Below are 17,341 nucleotides of genomic sequence, written 5' to 3'. Positions count from 1 at the left end.
AACTGGGATGTTACAATTTGTTTCTCCTCAGAATTCTAAGTAACACATATGGAATTCTTGTTTTTTATTATTTTGTTTTTCTTCAAGGTCACGTAAAAGGATGTTATTCCTTTCTTGATTCACACTTATGTTTAAGGCACATGTATTTTGTTTTCCTTCAAGGTCACGTAAAAGGATGTTATTCCTTTCTTGATTCACGCTTATGTTTAAGGCATGTGATCTATTATATTAGTTTCTCAGTTGTATTTTTTCTTTGATGTCTTTTTTCCTTCACATGAAATTATTTTTCCTAATAGCATGCCAATCAAATTTTGATTCACACTGTTATTTATCTATTTTGTTTTATTTACTAATATTTTACAATATGAACTTTTTAGCCAAGCGGAGACGTCTGATCTTCATGATATCCAAGGGTATATATAGATTCTTCTGTTAGTCGCATTGATATGGACTCTTTAGATTAATATTTAGCATGGACTCTTTGGGTTAGTTGTATTTGACACGGACTCTTTAGATTAGTCTAGACCGTTAGATCTTCATAAAATTCAATGGTTCAAATCCTTCTCTTTTTTAGATTAACAAGGGAATTTTTAGATCTCAGCGAACGTGATGGCTTCTTTTAACATTATTGTATTAAGATAATAGATATGAGTGGTTGCGTAAAGGAATTACTGCTACGTGCTATAAATAAAATTGAAGCAGTCATATGTGATATGTGTCATGTGTGTATCGCGTGTGGAAAACAAGTGCTGACTTGTGATGATCCTTCTAGACTACTAGTATAATAATGAACTAATAAATTATGGAAGGACAAACGATATATTAAAATTATAATAAAAAAAAAGAGGAAAACGGCCAAGAGAGCAAATCTAGTGAAGGATCCGCGAAGCCTCTGACTGGAGTTGCAACTTTGACCGCACGTAAGCATGACAAACACCATCTGATGTCAAAGTTAAGCATCACTCCTGATGTCAAACTTGCAGAAATGTTGCAACTTGCATGTCCGAATCAAAAGTGGGCCAGCCAGGCTGATCGGAGCCAGAAATGAGCTCTTCGAGGCTAGCTGAGCCAGTTCGAATAGGCCAAAAATCAATCTAAAATTAAGTGCAGAGCACTTCAAACACTCCAAATCTTCCTCAAATACTCCAGGTTCACACTTTATTTGCATTTAAAATCTCATGCTTCCAAGTAAAAGAATATACTTCAAGTTTTCATGATTTCTGCATACAGAAAAAATTGAGACAAAAAAGTTAATAGTACTCCCTCTGTCTCAGGATATAAGGCATGGTCAAACTTTTCACGGTCTTCAATAATAATATTTGACTTTTAATATTTTCTATAACATAATGTTTGTAGCAACACAATTATAATTATATGAAACTACTTTTAAATATGAATACAGTGATATAATTGTTATGAGATAAAATTTTTATTATACAAGATTAATATTAGGTCAAAGTTTTTAAAATTTGAATCTTGAATTACGTGCGCGTCTTATATACTGAGACGGAGGGACAGAGGGAGTATAAAACCAAATCTACAACTTTTACCTGATAAAATCTTCATTTGAAGTGCCCAAATATGGATAGTTCAAATTCTAGCGTGCTGATAGATGTTTGTGGATTATTGCACTTTTTTCTGGGGAATTCTGTTTACCTACAATATTCAAATGTTCTCAAAAAATTTTATTTGTATCATTAATACGTGTCAAATTCATGTATAACCTGCTAATATTAAAGAAGCAATTGAAGATTTTTAATTGGAAATTAACCACACAGTAATAAGCTATGGACGTGTGTGGACAGAAGTGTGGCAAATAGATCGAATAAGGGGCGAAGCCAGACGATCAAGGGGTCAAATACAGCAGTGAACAGTGTTTTACACTGAGATTTACAAAATTCATCGGGCCTGGCGACCCCGACGGCACAAGGCAAACCTTCAATTTCTGACGATGCAGCCGTATAGTTTAGTTTCTGTGTTTCACACTGAATATGCATATGGAATGCAATTAGCTAGCTTCAGTCAGTGGACTGTCCAAACCCATGCATGTTGCTTCCAGTAGTCATCCACACTAGCTACAAAAAAGGACAATATATTATTACATCATCACTGTTCAGTTTCTCATATGGCAAAGTAGCTAAACCCATTTCCAAAATGGCATATGAGAGTTTTTTTATGCACGCCGGCCAGTGGAAAGTTGATCGTTCAGTTATTTTTACGATACAATGCAAATATTGGCCAAGGTAGCTAGTAATGCAGGTTTGAAGAACACCAATATACATGCTGGGCCCTACCACCATGTGCAGCTAGCAGTACACCTGCACTTGCACAACAGAGAAACAAATTATCAATTTCCAAGGCATATGCACGCGCCAACACGCGAGATAAAATTCATGTAAAAGTACGAATCAGCTATTCCCTTTTTGGTTTCTCATCATGTGCTGAGAAATTGGCATGTAATGAAAGGATCATTTTGTATATTTATTTTCACTCTCACTCCTTCCTAAGAAATAAAGAAAAATAGCTGGCATAAGGTGTTTGGGAGGGCTCCTCCAGCAGGCGGAGCCAAGCCGGAGCAGGAGGTGAACCCATGTTTTGTGGCTCCGCGGGAGCACATTTAAAAAAGGCTTCGGCTCTCCCAATACGGTACTACTGGAGCTGCAATGGAGCACCCCATTTGGTGCGGCTCCTGCAGGAGCTGCCGAGCTGGAGCCACATCGAGCGGGCCCTAAGAATCAGCTACAAAAAGAACAAATTATTTTTCCCATAACGAAACGTGAAAAGGGATAATTGGCATGAGATTGAATCAGGACGTGTGTCAATTTAAGTTTTCCCAACATAGAAGAGGCAACGATCCAACAAGTTCTGTACCTATAATTTGGGCCTGATAATTTTTTTTTGAGACCTTGGGCCTGATAAATTGAATCAACACGAGGCTTCTTCACCGTGTCCCCCACCCGAGAGCATGGAATCGGCCTGCTCTTCCCAGCGAGCGGAGGCACACATGACTGACAGTGTTTCCCTCAAAAAAAAAAAACATGACTGACAGCGGAAAAAAAAACGGAGCCCCCGCCGGCTCCCTCACGCCGTCACGCGCCACCTCCGCTCCGCGAGTCCGCGACCACCCGCCCGCCCGTGCCTCTCCTCCACTCGGCGTCGCCCAGCAGCGCAGCCGCGCAGGTCGCCGGAGGCCCGACGCCGGCTCGCCGTGCTGGTCGCCAGTCGCCCCCGAGTCTCCAACTCGCTCAGTTCGCCGCGCCATCAGCCTGTGTTTTCGGTGCTTTTTTCCGCCGTGGATCGGAGCATGGGGTTCCTGCTGGACTGCTGCCACGGGAGGTTCGTGGTGGAGAAGAACAGCCTCAAGGTGACGACGCCGGATGACCTCAAGGGCACCTACGAGTGTGCCATTGGCAACTTCGGCATCCCCCAGTACGGCGGCACCATGGTCGGCTTCGTCGCCTACCCCAAGGCCAACAGGAAGGCCTGCAAGAGCTTCGACGATTTCGACATCTCCTACAAGGCCAAGCCGGGGGCGTTCCCCACTTTCCTGCTCGTAGACAGGGGAGGTGAGCAAAATTACAAGATTGCTTCTTCTCCTTGTGACTGTGCTAGTAGCACTTGGTCTCTGTTAGGTCATCCGCGTGTGGACTTGCGATTTTACTGAGCAAGGCCTCTTTCTCCCCCAGTCCGTTGGATTGGATTGTTAGTTACTCCCTGTTACCTAGTACGCTTTACATGACATGGGCTAGTTTGACTGGATAGACTGGTGTTGAAAGATTGACCTTAGGCGGGCAATTCTTTTTTTAGTCATGTGGTCTCTAGTTTGGTGAGTACTAGAAGATTAGATCTTGTTGTCATAGGATGATGTGATTAAATTTAGGCAATAATCATTGACCCAGTTGTATAAAAATATACTACCACCAAACCATGACTTGATATGCTTAGCAAGGGAACTTAATTCACAGTCCGCTACTCCAGCTTGATATTAAATGTCAGTGTCCTGTCAATTTTCCGTGATGCCACATTGATTTTACTTTCAACCAATTTGTTGTTTATATAACACTCCTTTTTGTCTGTTCTAAGATGTTGCACTATATCTGCTTAGTTTAATGCATAATGGATTGCATAATATGGGTTTTGTTGCGCTCAGATTGCTACTTCACAAAGAAGGCATGGAATGCACAGAATGCAGGAGCAGCAGCAATCCTTGTCGCTGACGACAAGGATGAACCTCTAATTACAATGGACACCCCTGAGGAAAGTGGGAGGGCAGATTATTTAGAGAACATCACTATCCCTTCAGCACTAATAACCAAGAGCTTTGGGGATAGGCTCAAGAAGGCAATTGATAATGGTGATATGATCAATGTGAATTTGGATTGGAGGGAGGCTCTGCCCCATCCTGATGAGCGTGTTGAGTATGAATTTTGGACCAACAATAATGATGAATGTGGCCCAAAATGCGACGGCCAGATTGATTTTGTCAAGAGCTTCAAAGGGGCAGCGCAGGTACTTGAGAAGAAAGGCTACACACAGTTCACTCCTCATTATATAACCTGGTATTGCCCAGAGGCCTTCATTCTGAGCAAGCAGTGCAAATCCCAGTGCATCAATCATGATAGATACTGTGCACCTGATCCAGAACAGGATTTTAGCAAAGGATATGATGGGAAAGATGTGGTGGTCCAGAATTTGCGCCAAGTTTGTGTGTTTAAGGTTGCTAAGGAGCACAAGAAGCCTTGGTTATGGTGGGACTATGTTACCGATTTTGCTATTCGGTGCCCAATGAAGGAAAAGAAGTACATGAAGGAGTGTGCTGATGAAGTTGTCAAGTCACTTGGTATGTTTTGTATTTGCTTCTGTTTCGCTATGTTCTGTGGCAAGCTGCAGTATTTGTACTAAACCTCTTTATAATTCACAGGCCTTGATCATAAAGCAATAGATAAATGTATTGGTGATCCAGATGCTGATGAAGAAAACCCTGTTTTGAAAACCGAACAAGATACACAGGTTAGTACTTCAATGTGAACACATAATCTTTTCTGTTCATCCAATTGTTAATCTGAATACATCACCATCCACCACTTTGTATAGATTGGCAAGGACTCTCGTGGTGATGTTACCATCTTACCAACTCTTGTAATCAACAATAGACAATACAGAGGTATGTGCTCTTCTATCCTGTAAATTATGATAAAAATGTGTTCAGATTTCCAGATGAACTTACCTGATGTCTATGCTTCTCAGGGAAGCTTGACAAAGGAGCAGTTCTTAAAGCACTTTGTGCTGTTTTCGGGAAACTACTGAGTCAGCTGTTTGCTTGAGTGAAGGTTGGTGCATTGATTTCCCTAGTTTTTCCATTTTTACTGCATTTACGATGCTTGCGCTTCACCAAGTGTAACTTGCATGTAGTATTCTCTTATGTATTTTTTTCTATAACCTTAGATATACAAACAAATGAGTGCCTAGAGAACAATGGTGGTTGTTGGCAAGATAAGGCTGCTAACATCACTGCATGCAAGGTACCTCCTATAGTGTTAGGTTTATTTTTTGAAAATTTGGATTATCAGTTTGTTCTGTTTTAATTGTTTAGCTTATGTATATAGTAATTGTTCGACGAATATGCAGGATACTTTCCGTGGAAGAGTTTGTGAGTGTCCAGTTGTGAAAGGAGTAAAATTCGTTGGTGATGGCTATACTCATTGTGAAGGTATGCGGCAAGGCATTAGGATTCGTCTTTTGGCATTTTCTTTTCTTATTTGTTAACATTAACATAGTAAGAAAGATTGCTGAAGATCAATAGTTGGTACTAGAGCCTTCTGAATTACAACATGTGCTTTTGTAATTGTAGCTTCCGGTTCTGGACGATGTGAAATTAACAATGGAGGGTGTTGGAAAGACACCAGGGATGGGCGAACATACTCTGCCTGCACTGTAAGTGTCAAATGACTTTTCTGCTGTCCTTAAAACTGCCATATTATCAGTAGGGTCCTGTTATGTTTTTGATTAAAAAATTACTTGTAGACTCTGAAATTTTAGTTATGGTGTCTGCAGGATGATGGCTGTAAATGCCCGGATGGGTTCAAGGGTGATGGTAAACACAAATGTGAAGGTAAAGTTCATTTCCTCTGGTCCTTTTTGAAGTGCTTGCATGTCCTCCACAGCTTCTGCTGTAATGGACAAATTTAATTATGCACTTCAGAATTGGTTTTGTTGTTGAACTGTTCCCACTTGTCATTTGATGATGATGTGAAAAATTTTGTGACAGACATTGATGAATGCAAGGAAAGGACTGCATGTCAGTGCAAAGAATGCAAATGTAAGAACACATGGGGAAGCTATGAGTGCTGCTGCAGTGGAGGATTGCTTTACATGAAGGAGCATGATACATGCATAATTATGTAGCCCTCATACATCTACACTTTCATTTTATTATTGGCTCACATTTATGTTGAATTAGTTCACAAGTGAGACTTAGGCCATAAATTAGCAGAAGCTGCTGCCTAATTCACCTATTTAAGGCATATGAATCATACTTTTAGATATTTACTTCGATTACTGATAGTTTGGAAGCTCAAAGTAGCACCAAATGCTGAATCTAGACATGAACTTGACAAAGTGATACTGATTCCGCATCTTCTACACTCAGGTAAAAATGGAGCAACAGAAACAGGCTGGGGCTTCTTGTGGGTTATCTTATTTGGTGTAGTGGCGGCAGGAGTTGCAAGATATGCAGTGTACAAGTACAGGATCCGGGTAAGCCATGAGCTGATTTAATCTGTTGATATTTCTGAGTTCATTATCCTTTGTTGACTCTAGGATCTAATTCTGCTTTTGCATTGCCTCTCAGAGATCCGTGCCATCATGGCTCAATACATGCCCCTGGACAACCAAGGAGATGTACAGAGTCATTCTCATCATATTGAGATGTGAGGAGGATGAAGACTATGAGAGGAAACCGAGACATGATCCAGCTTATATCCACACAAGTGACATGTGCATAACCATAACGATCTTATGTCTCACACGCAAAGCGAGATCACTGTAAATTTAGCTTAGACTGTAGACATGTGTTTTATAACTTTGTTTAGTAATAACTGCCATCTCTTGTTTCAATACCAATAAAGGAGATGGTAGACGGGAATGACTGGTGTGTAGTCATGTTTGTGGTCGGTGGTACAGGGATACGAGTGCCAACAAATAGAAAACTGTGTCTGGCATCCGTGAATGAGAAATTGCGTGTATTTGTAAGGGGAGGGGGCTGGACTCTCATGTGTGTGATAGTGTCTAATAGAAAGACGCTCTGCTTCCCTGTAAAACATATGTTTTAGCGGAATCAGTAACTTGAGAAAGTTAGCTTCGACTGGTTAACTGAATTCTAAAGCGTTCTGGGATCACATACTGATGTTGTGTATTTATCAGCATCTGATCTTGGAACAGGAGAACTGAAATACGAGATTGACAGAGCTGGTGCTAATTGCTTATTCTGTTGTACCAAATTGGATTTTCAGTTTCTAAAACTGAAATTCGCTATTTAAAGGGGGTTTCCGGTAAACTATATTGCACTCGGCATATGGGCAGTTTCCGGTAGTGATCATACTGTCTTGTTTGTCAATGATGAATGTCATCTTGATTTGTAGTACCTCTAGATCTCAACCCTGCACACTACAAATTGAAGCAGGTTTCAGTCAAATGCGCGCTCAGTGCTTCAACCAACATGTATGTACCGGAGCTTGACTTTTAGTTTTTTTAATAGGGAACCGAAAAGAAAAGGTGGACGTTGAACAGCTGCTGTTGTTAGCCACACCACAGCCTACACCTACCACTAGCTGCACTGCGTGCCGTCGGTTGTAGGTAGCATCGTCCATCGAATTAGGTCACATCGCTTGCAGCCACCCGCCTGGCTTCCTTCCCTGCCTCTCCTCCTACCTAACTCGATCACTCCATCCATCAATCAGAGCTTGCAATATAATTGCCAATCCACCCAGACATGCATATATACATGCTCAGATCACACTCTTTTTGTTGCTGCCTAGCTAGCCCGCTATCTTCTTTCCTGCGAGCATTGCATTGGCAATTGAACAACCACCGGCAGGCTCCAACCCTTTCTACCTCCGCCATCCATCATCAGTTTCTCCCATCCCTGTCAAAGTCACCACAAAGCAAAAGTAAGTTGATAATATAATAATAATTTTCTTCTTCCTTTCACCATTCTCCATTATTATTTCATCGTATATATATATATATATATATATATATATATAATTGATCTGTTGCCTGCCTGGTAATAAACGTCGTCGTTGCATCGCAGTGGGCTCGGAGACGGAGACGGTCACCGTGGAAGGCATCCCGTTCCCGGCGGAGATCACATTCACCGCCGGCGGCAACCCTGCTGTGTCCCTCGTTGGTAACGGCATCACGGACATCGAGATCCACTTCCTGCAGATCAAGTACAACGCCATCGGCATCTACCTCCACAGCAACGACGTCCTGCTCGACCACCTGCACGGCTGGAAGGGCAAGTCGGCCGACGAGCTGCTCGGCGACGACTCCTTCTTCCAGGCCCTCGTCGCGGCTCCCGTGGAGAAGCTGTTCCGGGTCGTCGTCATCAAGGAGATCAAGGGCTCGCAGTACGGCGTGCAGCTCGAGAGCTCCGTGCGCGACCGCCTCGTCGCCGCCGACAAGTACGACGACGACGAGGAGGAGGCGCTCGAGAAGATCACCGACTTCTTCCAGGCCAAGTACTTCAAGCCTGGCTCTGTCATCACCTTCCACTTCCCGGCCACTTCAGCAGCTGGGGCTGTGGAGATATCGTTCGCGACGGAGGGCAAGGACGCGGCCAAGATGAAGGTGGAGAACGAGAACGTGGCCAGGATGATCCAGAAGTGGTACCTCGGCGGCGACTCCGCGGTGTCTCCGACCACCGTCCGGAGCATGGCAGATCGTTTCGCGGCGCTGCTCTCCGCCGCCTCCTGATCGATCGATTAGTATAATATTGCTGCGGATGCTAATTACGTAATAATTTCCTAGCTTCCACCTGAATTGAACTCGTTATTAATAAATTATTATGTCCTATCGATCGTCTCGTCTATTATATTATTGCAGCAAATTAAATTGCAAAAAAAAAAGACTGGTTTTTGAAAGATCTGATTAGTACTAGTATTATTTCAGCCGCAATGAGTATTATTTCAGCCGCAATGCTGTAGACAAAAACTTCTGACTAGTATTGATAACCAACCTTAGTATACTATGGTCCAATCTCCACGCAGATTATCAACTGCAAATGGTAACAAAACCACCCACTAAGTTTAGCAATACAGCCCAGTCATCAAATGGCAAACGACAATGCAACTCTAATGTTCAGTTCTTCACCAAGTTACCAGGCATGCATACCAAATTTACTTCAGGAAATAAACCTTCTAGTTACAGCGACCTTGCTAACTAAAATTAAGATAACAGCAATCGCCAGGGCCTTTGCGGGGCTAGCCAAAACCCTCGCAAGGCTGCAACAAGATTACTGGCTACGACCATAAACTAAACTAGGAAACAGCCAAAGGCTACCTATTTGACTGTAGTCCAGCTGGAATGCAAAACCATACATGATGCTGTGAACTGTGTTGTGGTTCGGCACTGACTGACCAAGCTCCATGGCTGTCCAAGTTTCATCAGGATCCTCAAATAGCCTGGCAACATAAATGCAGTTACTCTTTCCTCCCCATCTTTCAGGGTTCATGCAACAAAATGCAGGATTCCTCTTATCAAGGCTAACAAACACAGCTTGATTTTCCAACTTTTCCATCTTCACCCACTTAGCTGGTTTCACTGAGAAGTCAAGACGAAAGACCTCAAAGATTCTAGAAAACTCAAACTCCTCAAAGGTTCTAGAATAGTTACTAAGCTCGTCAGAGGTAAGTGAGCGAAACGTGAAGTCAACCATGACAGGCCACCAACCATGGGTTAAGAGGCAGGGTCCGCAGGGACCGCCACATAATTGCAACTTCTTGCATGCTGAACTGAGGTGTTAATTGCACAGTGTTAAGTCTCCTAAGAGTATCTATGACAAGGATATGACCTTTGAAGAACACAATCTGATGGATGCATTCATGATCAAGAGCAAGAGGATGAACTGACCAGGAGTTTGTTCCAACCTGCCACTCAAACATGGAAGCCCTCGAGAAAAGGAGGAGGCGCGAGTTGGGTGAGCTGAATGGAGCCGTAAGGACGCCTATGCCAGAAGACCATCCAAGTTCATTGTTGCATGGAAGTCCTCATAGGTGAAGATAAGATACCCATATGAGCAGCCTAAATAGTACACTGTATTTGGAGTACTTTGAGGCAATGCACAGCGAAGGGATAAGTTTTCCTTGCTAGAATCACTGAGCTTCCATTTGCAATTAGATAAAAGGAGGGGCTTGATACCTATGCTATGTGGACGAAAATATGGACCATCTGGTTCAAAATGGAGAGGCGGGAAACTGAAGGTATACACGGAGGGGAAGGAAGAGACTGCAGTGCGCCAAGAGCGGCAGGTGCCAATAAAAGCAAGGAAGTCATGGAATGAGTTAATGAGAACAATGATTTCGTGAAGCAGGCTATCCAGGAGATCTGCAGAAATTCATGAATAATCGATCAGAATAAAGAACTGAAACATAATAGAATTATACCCTATGAGTTAGTACACCATAGGAAATGCAGTAGCCTTTAACTGAACAAAAGCCAAGATAGTCTATTTGGACATGGTAAACTTCAATCAGAACAAGTTACATCAGAACCACCTACAGCTTCATTTTTTTTCCACAATAGAATAATTACAATCTTTTTGGTGTGCCAACAGCATGCATGTACAATTATATATTTTCAATCATGGCAGAGGGGTTGCTTTGTAGAGTAAGAGATTCTCAACATAAATATCAATTGAGATAAAAAAGCTCAATGATATAATACTCCCCTTCTTATATAGACAACTTTCATGTGACTACTTGCTTTCCTATAATCCACTTGGTCGCTAAACAGACCATGGCAGCCCCATGACCATGAGGAAGACCAAATTAACATAAGACTCTGCAGTGACAAAATGAGAGCTCTTTTATATTTTACTGTGGATCCAACTCATCCACTCAATAAAATGAATGACATCATGTGCTGAATATACATTTCTATAGCACTAAAAGGATTAACAGATAATCCCTTCCCCTGTTTATCTGCACAACTTTGATTTTTTTTATGGCTCATTCCTTTCCAAATTCCAATAATCAGGGTCACCACAAAAGTATCCATAAAAAAATAAATTTGAGATTACGTTTCACTTCATCACCAAACTATCTGAGCAAAGTTCAACGCAGCGGCGTGACCAAGACTATACTCACCAAACTAATTGAGCAAAGTTCAAGGCAGTGGCATGACCAAAACTATACGCAGGATAGCAACAGGCATCTACCAAGTAATCAAGGAATTCTTGACCTATCTGTCTGGTCAGAGAAATAAAAAAGTTATTTGGAGTGAACATGTTAGAATGTTGATGAATTGCGTGCACTGAATTAGAATAATCTCAAACACAGACATGCCATATAGACAGGGGTGGAGACCCAAAATTAAAGGAGGCCAGTAGCAATCGGCCAAAGTACCCTAAATATCACTGGCAGTATCAGTTGGTCGAGACGTGAAAATATCACCAGCACTAATTCATTAGAAATATGGTAAAAGTCCCTACGAGTCGACGAAAATACTCGGCATTTCAGTCGTACTAATAATTAACTAAAGCAAGAGTAGAGATTAATTGATGCGTAGGAAGGAGGGGGGATAGTGCAGACCTGGTGTTGAGGGTGGCGCCTGGCGGCGGCGGGAGTTGGTCGTCCTGTGGCTGCGACCCTGCTCTTCCAACCAGTCCTGCTTCCAACGTGGCGGCGGCTTCCGGCCCTGGGGGCGCAGGTGCCCCAGCGGCAGCAGCAGTTGCTCCGCCGCCGGCGTCGCCTCCTCGATGCTGGGTGGGGCCGCTTTTTTTTTTTGCTTTCTAACCTTTCTCGTAAAATATTTTCACAAATAGACTTATATCAAAACGAATTGCATCTTTGAACCCAAATGTCGGCGCCATGGGTCGTGGCGCTGAGGTAACACGTCTCGGCGCCGTGAGTCATGGCGCCGAGATATTTCGACGTGGCAGTAACCTGAAGCGCCAGCTGCTACGACGCCGAGGTTCAGCTCTGCATGCCTCGAGGGGCCGCTCGACGCGCTAGCAGCTGTCCAACACTTTCTTGTATTTATGTTATGAATTGATATATATGTTGAACCTGACTAGTTTCTGATATCGGTTCACCAGAGTTTTAGCATCCCAAATCCCAATGCTTATCGGTTCGCAGCGTGAGTGAAAAGCGATGATGCTCCGATCGGAGAGAGAAATTTCAAGCCTCGATTTTGCCACTGCAGCTGCCGATGCTGAGTTGAAAAATACCGGCACCGATGACAGTACAAGCCTCGATGCTTGATCAATGTTGTAGAAAACTATTGTACAACAAGCTTGTCAGATGGATGTAAAGTATTCTGGAATTTTTAGGACAGGTTATGTATTTATATAAAAGACTTTTATACCCCTAATTATGTAGAGATATATTTAATGCTATGAAAACTGTAGGAAAGTTAAGAATGCCCTTACAATTGATTAGATGCTAGTATCTCAAAAGCCAAGTTAATCAAAAACATATGCGGTAGAAGGAAAATAAGACTAATACAAAAATAAATGAGCAAATATAGTACAAGAATAAGGGACCGCATGTCCAACTAGTATATGGATATGCGTCTTGTCACCTCCAGGTGTAGGGCCAAAAGACAGAAAGATAGAGAAATGCATGTGGACTCACGTGGCACAGTGCTTGCGTTGGGCAGCTGCTAACGTGCCGGTGGTGCAACGCAAGGCTCGAGCAGCTCGGCGCCGCAGCAGCTGGCGCCGAGCTCGGCGCCACCGGTTATGGCGTTGAGGTAGCTGCCACGTCGACACCATATCAGTTCAGTGGCAAATATCTCGGCGCCGAGACGTGTTACCTCTGCACCACGAGCTATGACGCCAACCCTTTAGGTCCAAAAACACAATTCATTTTTTATGGGTCTATTTGTGAAAATCTTTTACGAGAAGGGTTAGAAAGAAAAAATGCGGGCTGCGTGGGGTGGGGGGCACCCTGGGCCGGGCCAGGTAAACAAAAGAAGCAGAGAGGCGGGCCGGGCGCAATATGTGGGCCGTTCCCGCAGCATCACGACTCGGCCCGGAAAGGTTGCCTTCTGGGGCTCCTATCTCACGGAGTGGGCCGTTCCAATAAGCATAGTAAAATAAAATGTATTTTACATTTGAACGCACCTTACCATAAGTAAGTAAGGAAATTAAAAGCCAGTCCTTCAAAAAAAAAAAAACAGTCCCTCAAAGTCAAAGCACTAAAGGCTGGTGTGGTCGGCACACAGCACTGAAGGCTAGTGCATGTCTTTAATTAGCTGCTGTACTTATCCATATGGAACTGCATGCATATACAAGTAAACAATGCTACATATTCCAACGATCTGCTTTATATTATAGTATGCTGAAAGAAAGAGAGGTTGCCTTCTTACCCAAAAGCATCCAAGAAAAATATTTATGGAAGCAGTTGGGGGTACTTTATTTCCTGCTCAATCCATCATATATACAATTCCTCCACATTCCTCCATCTTTATAGTATAGATGTGAAATAAAACAAAATCATAAATATATATTCGGTCCAGTGTCAATGGAGAGTACGAAAACATGCATGGAACGAGACAATAATAACAAATTAAAATGACAAAGATGTGATGGCGGCATATTATTGTAACTAGCCTATCCCTCTTAAATGTTAATCGTAGTTTATTTATATTACAAGTAAGAAAAAAATAGCTAACCACAAAATAGCAAAAAAAAACTCTAAAGAAAGAGCAAAACGTATATAAGGAAAAAAAAGGTCATGTGTTTCGCACCGCAGCCCCCTACTGTAAAAGAAATTACAAAACAAATAAAAAATAATCTGCTCGTGGGTCACTAAACTACTACGTTGCATCCTAAAATGTAAGGTATTTTGATTTGTCGTAAATTAAACTGTTCTAAGTTGACCAAACTTATAAAAATGATTAATAATATTTTGAGTGTCAAATAAAAATAATTAGATTTATTATGAAATATTTTTTTAAATTTATATATTTGATTATGTGTTAGATGTTAATATTATTCCCTATAAATTTAGTAAAATTTAGACTATTTAAAACAAAGCAAAAATGCCTTGCATTTTAAGGACGGAGGGAGTATGTCCCTTCTTCCCTTCAACGCGGTTGGCGCCACCATCCTCGAGGAGCGAGTTCCGGCATGTCGGGCAAGAAGGGTTCATGGCCAGCCACATGTCGATGCACTGGACATGGAAGCCATGGTATAGCACCGCGGGAGCACGCGCACCTTCTCGCCGTCTTCGAACTCGCCGAGACAGATGGCACATTCAGTGGCCGAGACGCCGGCTCTGGCCTCATAGACCACCACCGGTATCCTCCTCATGATCTGCTCCCTCTTCTTCGGCCCGGCAATGGCATCCGCAGCCGCAGCCATGGTGGCAGCGGCGTGCCGTGCGGCGGCCACGGTGGGCGTGCGGGTGCGGCCGCAGTGGAGCCGGACGCAGCGGATGAGGGAGTCGAGGCCGATGGCGCAGACGAGGACACAGAGCATCGCGGCGAGGATGATGACCATGTCGGCGTCGAAGCTAGCGTCGCTCCCGCCAGCGGGCGGAGGCTGCAGGACACCGCCCGCCGCCGCCGCGGACGCTGGCGTGACGAGCAGCAGCGCCGCCGAGGATGCATCGACGGCGGCGGTGGGGTTATTATTGTCTCGGAGCATGCGCATGCTGGTGGCGGTGGGGTTGCTTCAGTATGATGTACAGTGGCCTGCAGGTATGCTGAAAACATTTGGTGCCGCACGTGTCAGTGTCGTCAGTCTCGCTAAGAATCGCTCTGCACCGTACCTGAGGTTGCAATTCCATGGATGATTGGATCGTGTTTGTGAGGAAGAAGAGAGCAGGCTAGCTAGGTCCTTCCTTCTTTTTTGTTTGTTTGTTTGCCATGAGAATCGATGGAGACGTGCAGCGTAGTAGATAGGCAAGAGAGTCGTCGTCTTTGCTTGGGTCCACGATCGACCACGTCACATCTCACTCGCTGTTCCTTTGCATTATCACATATATGCAGCTGTGGAGCTGACAGCGAAATCCTACTACATACTTAGGTTGTTTGTTGCTTGTGTTACGAGTAAAATGCACCTGCGCGCAGTCTGATCTTTAACTAACTTCACCTTGTAACTTTTACTGTCAATATGTAAACAGTTACATGCATGATTGAAAATGGAAGACTGGATTATATTAGTGCGGCAGCCATGCATTTAACATGAGAAATGATTTCAAAACATTTAATTAACTTACTGTACTTCGGAATAGTTATGTTATATTGAAAGGATTGAGGTCCAAGAAGGGGGTTGGATTGTGACTTTTTCAAATTTCTAGCTAGTCCTTAGTCTAAACTAGTATTGCCCAATTTATAAATTTGAAACCTATCAACTAGAGCACACTAGCAAAGGGTCCTTACGTGGATAAACACACTAACATGCTCATTTTTGCCTAAGAAGAGATACACTAGCAAGATCAAGCCTTAAGCAAAAAGTCACACTATCATGCGATTGTCCTAGTCAAGTAACAAACAATTAAAAGCAAGGTCACAAACAAAAAAACTTAATTGCTTGAAAGTAAATGCAAGAGACACGAGACAACCGGATTTTTTCCGTGATATCGAGGAGTTGATGCTCCCCCCTAATCCACGTTGGAGCACCCACACAAGGGTATTGCTCTCTTACTCCACCAAGGAGCAAGTGATCACTAAGAATGCTCCTTCTCCATCTTCGGAACGGCAAGCTTCACACCGTGTACAAGCTTCTCTTCTTGGGACTCCCACAAACTCCAAGAGCTCACCAAAAACCTTCCGATCACCAAGACCGTCTAGGTGCCGTCAAACACCAAGAGTAACAAGCTCCTAAGCCTTCACTTGACCTACACTCAGTTGGCCCTAAGCTCAAGCACACTTGCTACACTTGCAAATGAAGATTTCTTCAAGTTTGGAACAATTTCTAGCTCTATATCTTCATCTCATGGCTCAAAGCACTCTCTCTTCTTCTCTTGGGTGGCCTCAGGTATTCAATGCGTCAAAGGCATCATAAATGAGCCAGGGGTGACCTTATATAGAGTAGAGAAGCCCCCATAGATGTTACAAACCCACTGCAGAAAAATCGGGACCATCGGAAGAACCGATGGGTGGCGTTGAGGTAGCATCGGTTAAACCGGTCTCTCTGCGTCCAAATAGTAGCCGTTGGAAGTTCTGACACTGTGCACAGGTCTGTGTCATTACACCGGTGCATGCTCCGATGGGGCATCGGTTAAACCGGTGCTGAATGGTGTTTTGGTTCCACCAAAACAACGTCTCTGGGCAATAGTATGCCCAATGCACCGATGCCTTCCTTGGATACGTCGGTTAAACCGGTGCTGAAGGCGTGTCTTGATCAATCCAAACATGCTCTCTGGGCAATAGTCTGGCAATAATACCGATGCTTAACTTTGAACCATCGGTTCAACCGGTGATCAAGAGAGTTGAACTTGATTCCAATTTGCATAAAAAAGAATTGAGCTGACAGGGGCATCGGTTCTTCCGCTAAGCGTCGGATGCACTAATGCTCAAGCATCGGTTAAACCGGTGCTGCTGTTTTTCTTGTTTTGCAGCTGAATTGACTTGTATTTGATTTTTTCTTCGATCGTTTCTTCTTCCTTCCAAGTGTTGTATTGACTTCTTTTGACTGTTCTGAGCTGTATTTGAGCGAGTGTGCAAGATTTCTAAGGTCAATTCAAATTCGGTCAAGCTACTAATTCAAGAACCCCTCTTAATAGTACGATCAAGAACTAAAAACTATAAAGTTCTAACTAAATCAAGTGTCATTCATCTCCTTATAACACTTGAGACTAGAAAGATCATTAATATTTGAAAATGAGTCATTGGCACGCATGATTGTTTCGAATTTAGGGGTCTCTTTTCATTTTTTTTATATGTGACTAAATCAATCATTGATTTTTCTTCAAAACACACATTAGTCGCATACAGTTGTCATTAATCACCGAAACTTACCATTAACATCTATCGGCCTAGATGGTCTTCATATATATATTTTCAATTAAAAATATATTGGTCGTCGAAGCTTGACCTTTGTGATCCTAGCCTGCCCATGTCCTTAACAAGCAAGCACCACCGACAGCGTGGCATAGTCCATATTTAGAGC

At 43.1% G+C, this 17,341-nt stretch overlaps 1 protein-coding gene and 2 pseudogenes across 1 annotated transcript; 2 read left to right on the top strand and 1 right to left on the bottom strand.

Moving 5' to 3' along the window:
* Positions 1-3,315: 3,315 nt before the first annotated feature.
* LOC120643425 lies at positions 3,316-7,383 on the top strand (annotated as a pseudogene).
* A 558-nt stretch (positions 7,384-7,941) lies between these two features.
* On the top strand, positions 7,942-9,085 carry LOC120643426 (probable chalcone--flavonone isomerase 3). The gene is made up of 2 exons (XM_039919778.1): positions 7,942-8,168; positions 8,312-9,085. Exons 1-2 carry the CDS (start codon positions 7,991-7,993, stop codon positions 8,974-8,976), a joined length of 843 nt encoding a protein of 280 aa, XP_039775712.1. The 5' UTR covers positions 7,942-7,990; the 3' UTR covers positions 8,977-9,085.
* Positions 9,086-9,376: 291 nt separating this feature from the next.
* On the bottom strand, positions 9,377-15,487 carry LOC120643422 (annotated as a pseudogene).
* Positions 15,488-17,341: the final 1,854 nt, after the last annotated feature.

The sequence above is a fragment of the Panicum virgatum genome, chromosome 8K (genome assembly GCF_016808335.1).
Source record: "Panicum virgatum strain AP13 chromosome 8K, P.virgatum_v5, whole genome shotgun sequence".
Classification (NCBI taxonomy): Eukaryota; Viridiplantae; Streptophyta; class Magnoliopsida; order Poales; family Poaceae; genus Panicum; species Panicum virgatum.
Note: the sequence above shows the minus strand (reverse complement) of the source record. Positions and strands in the feature narration are given on the sequence as shown.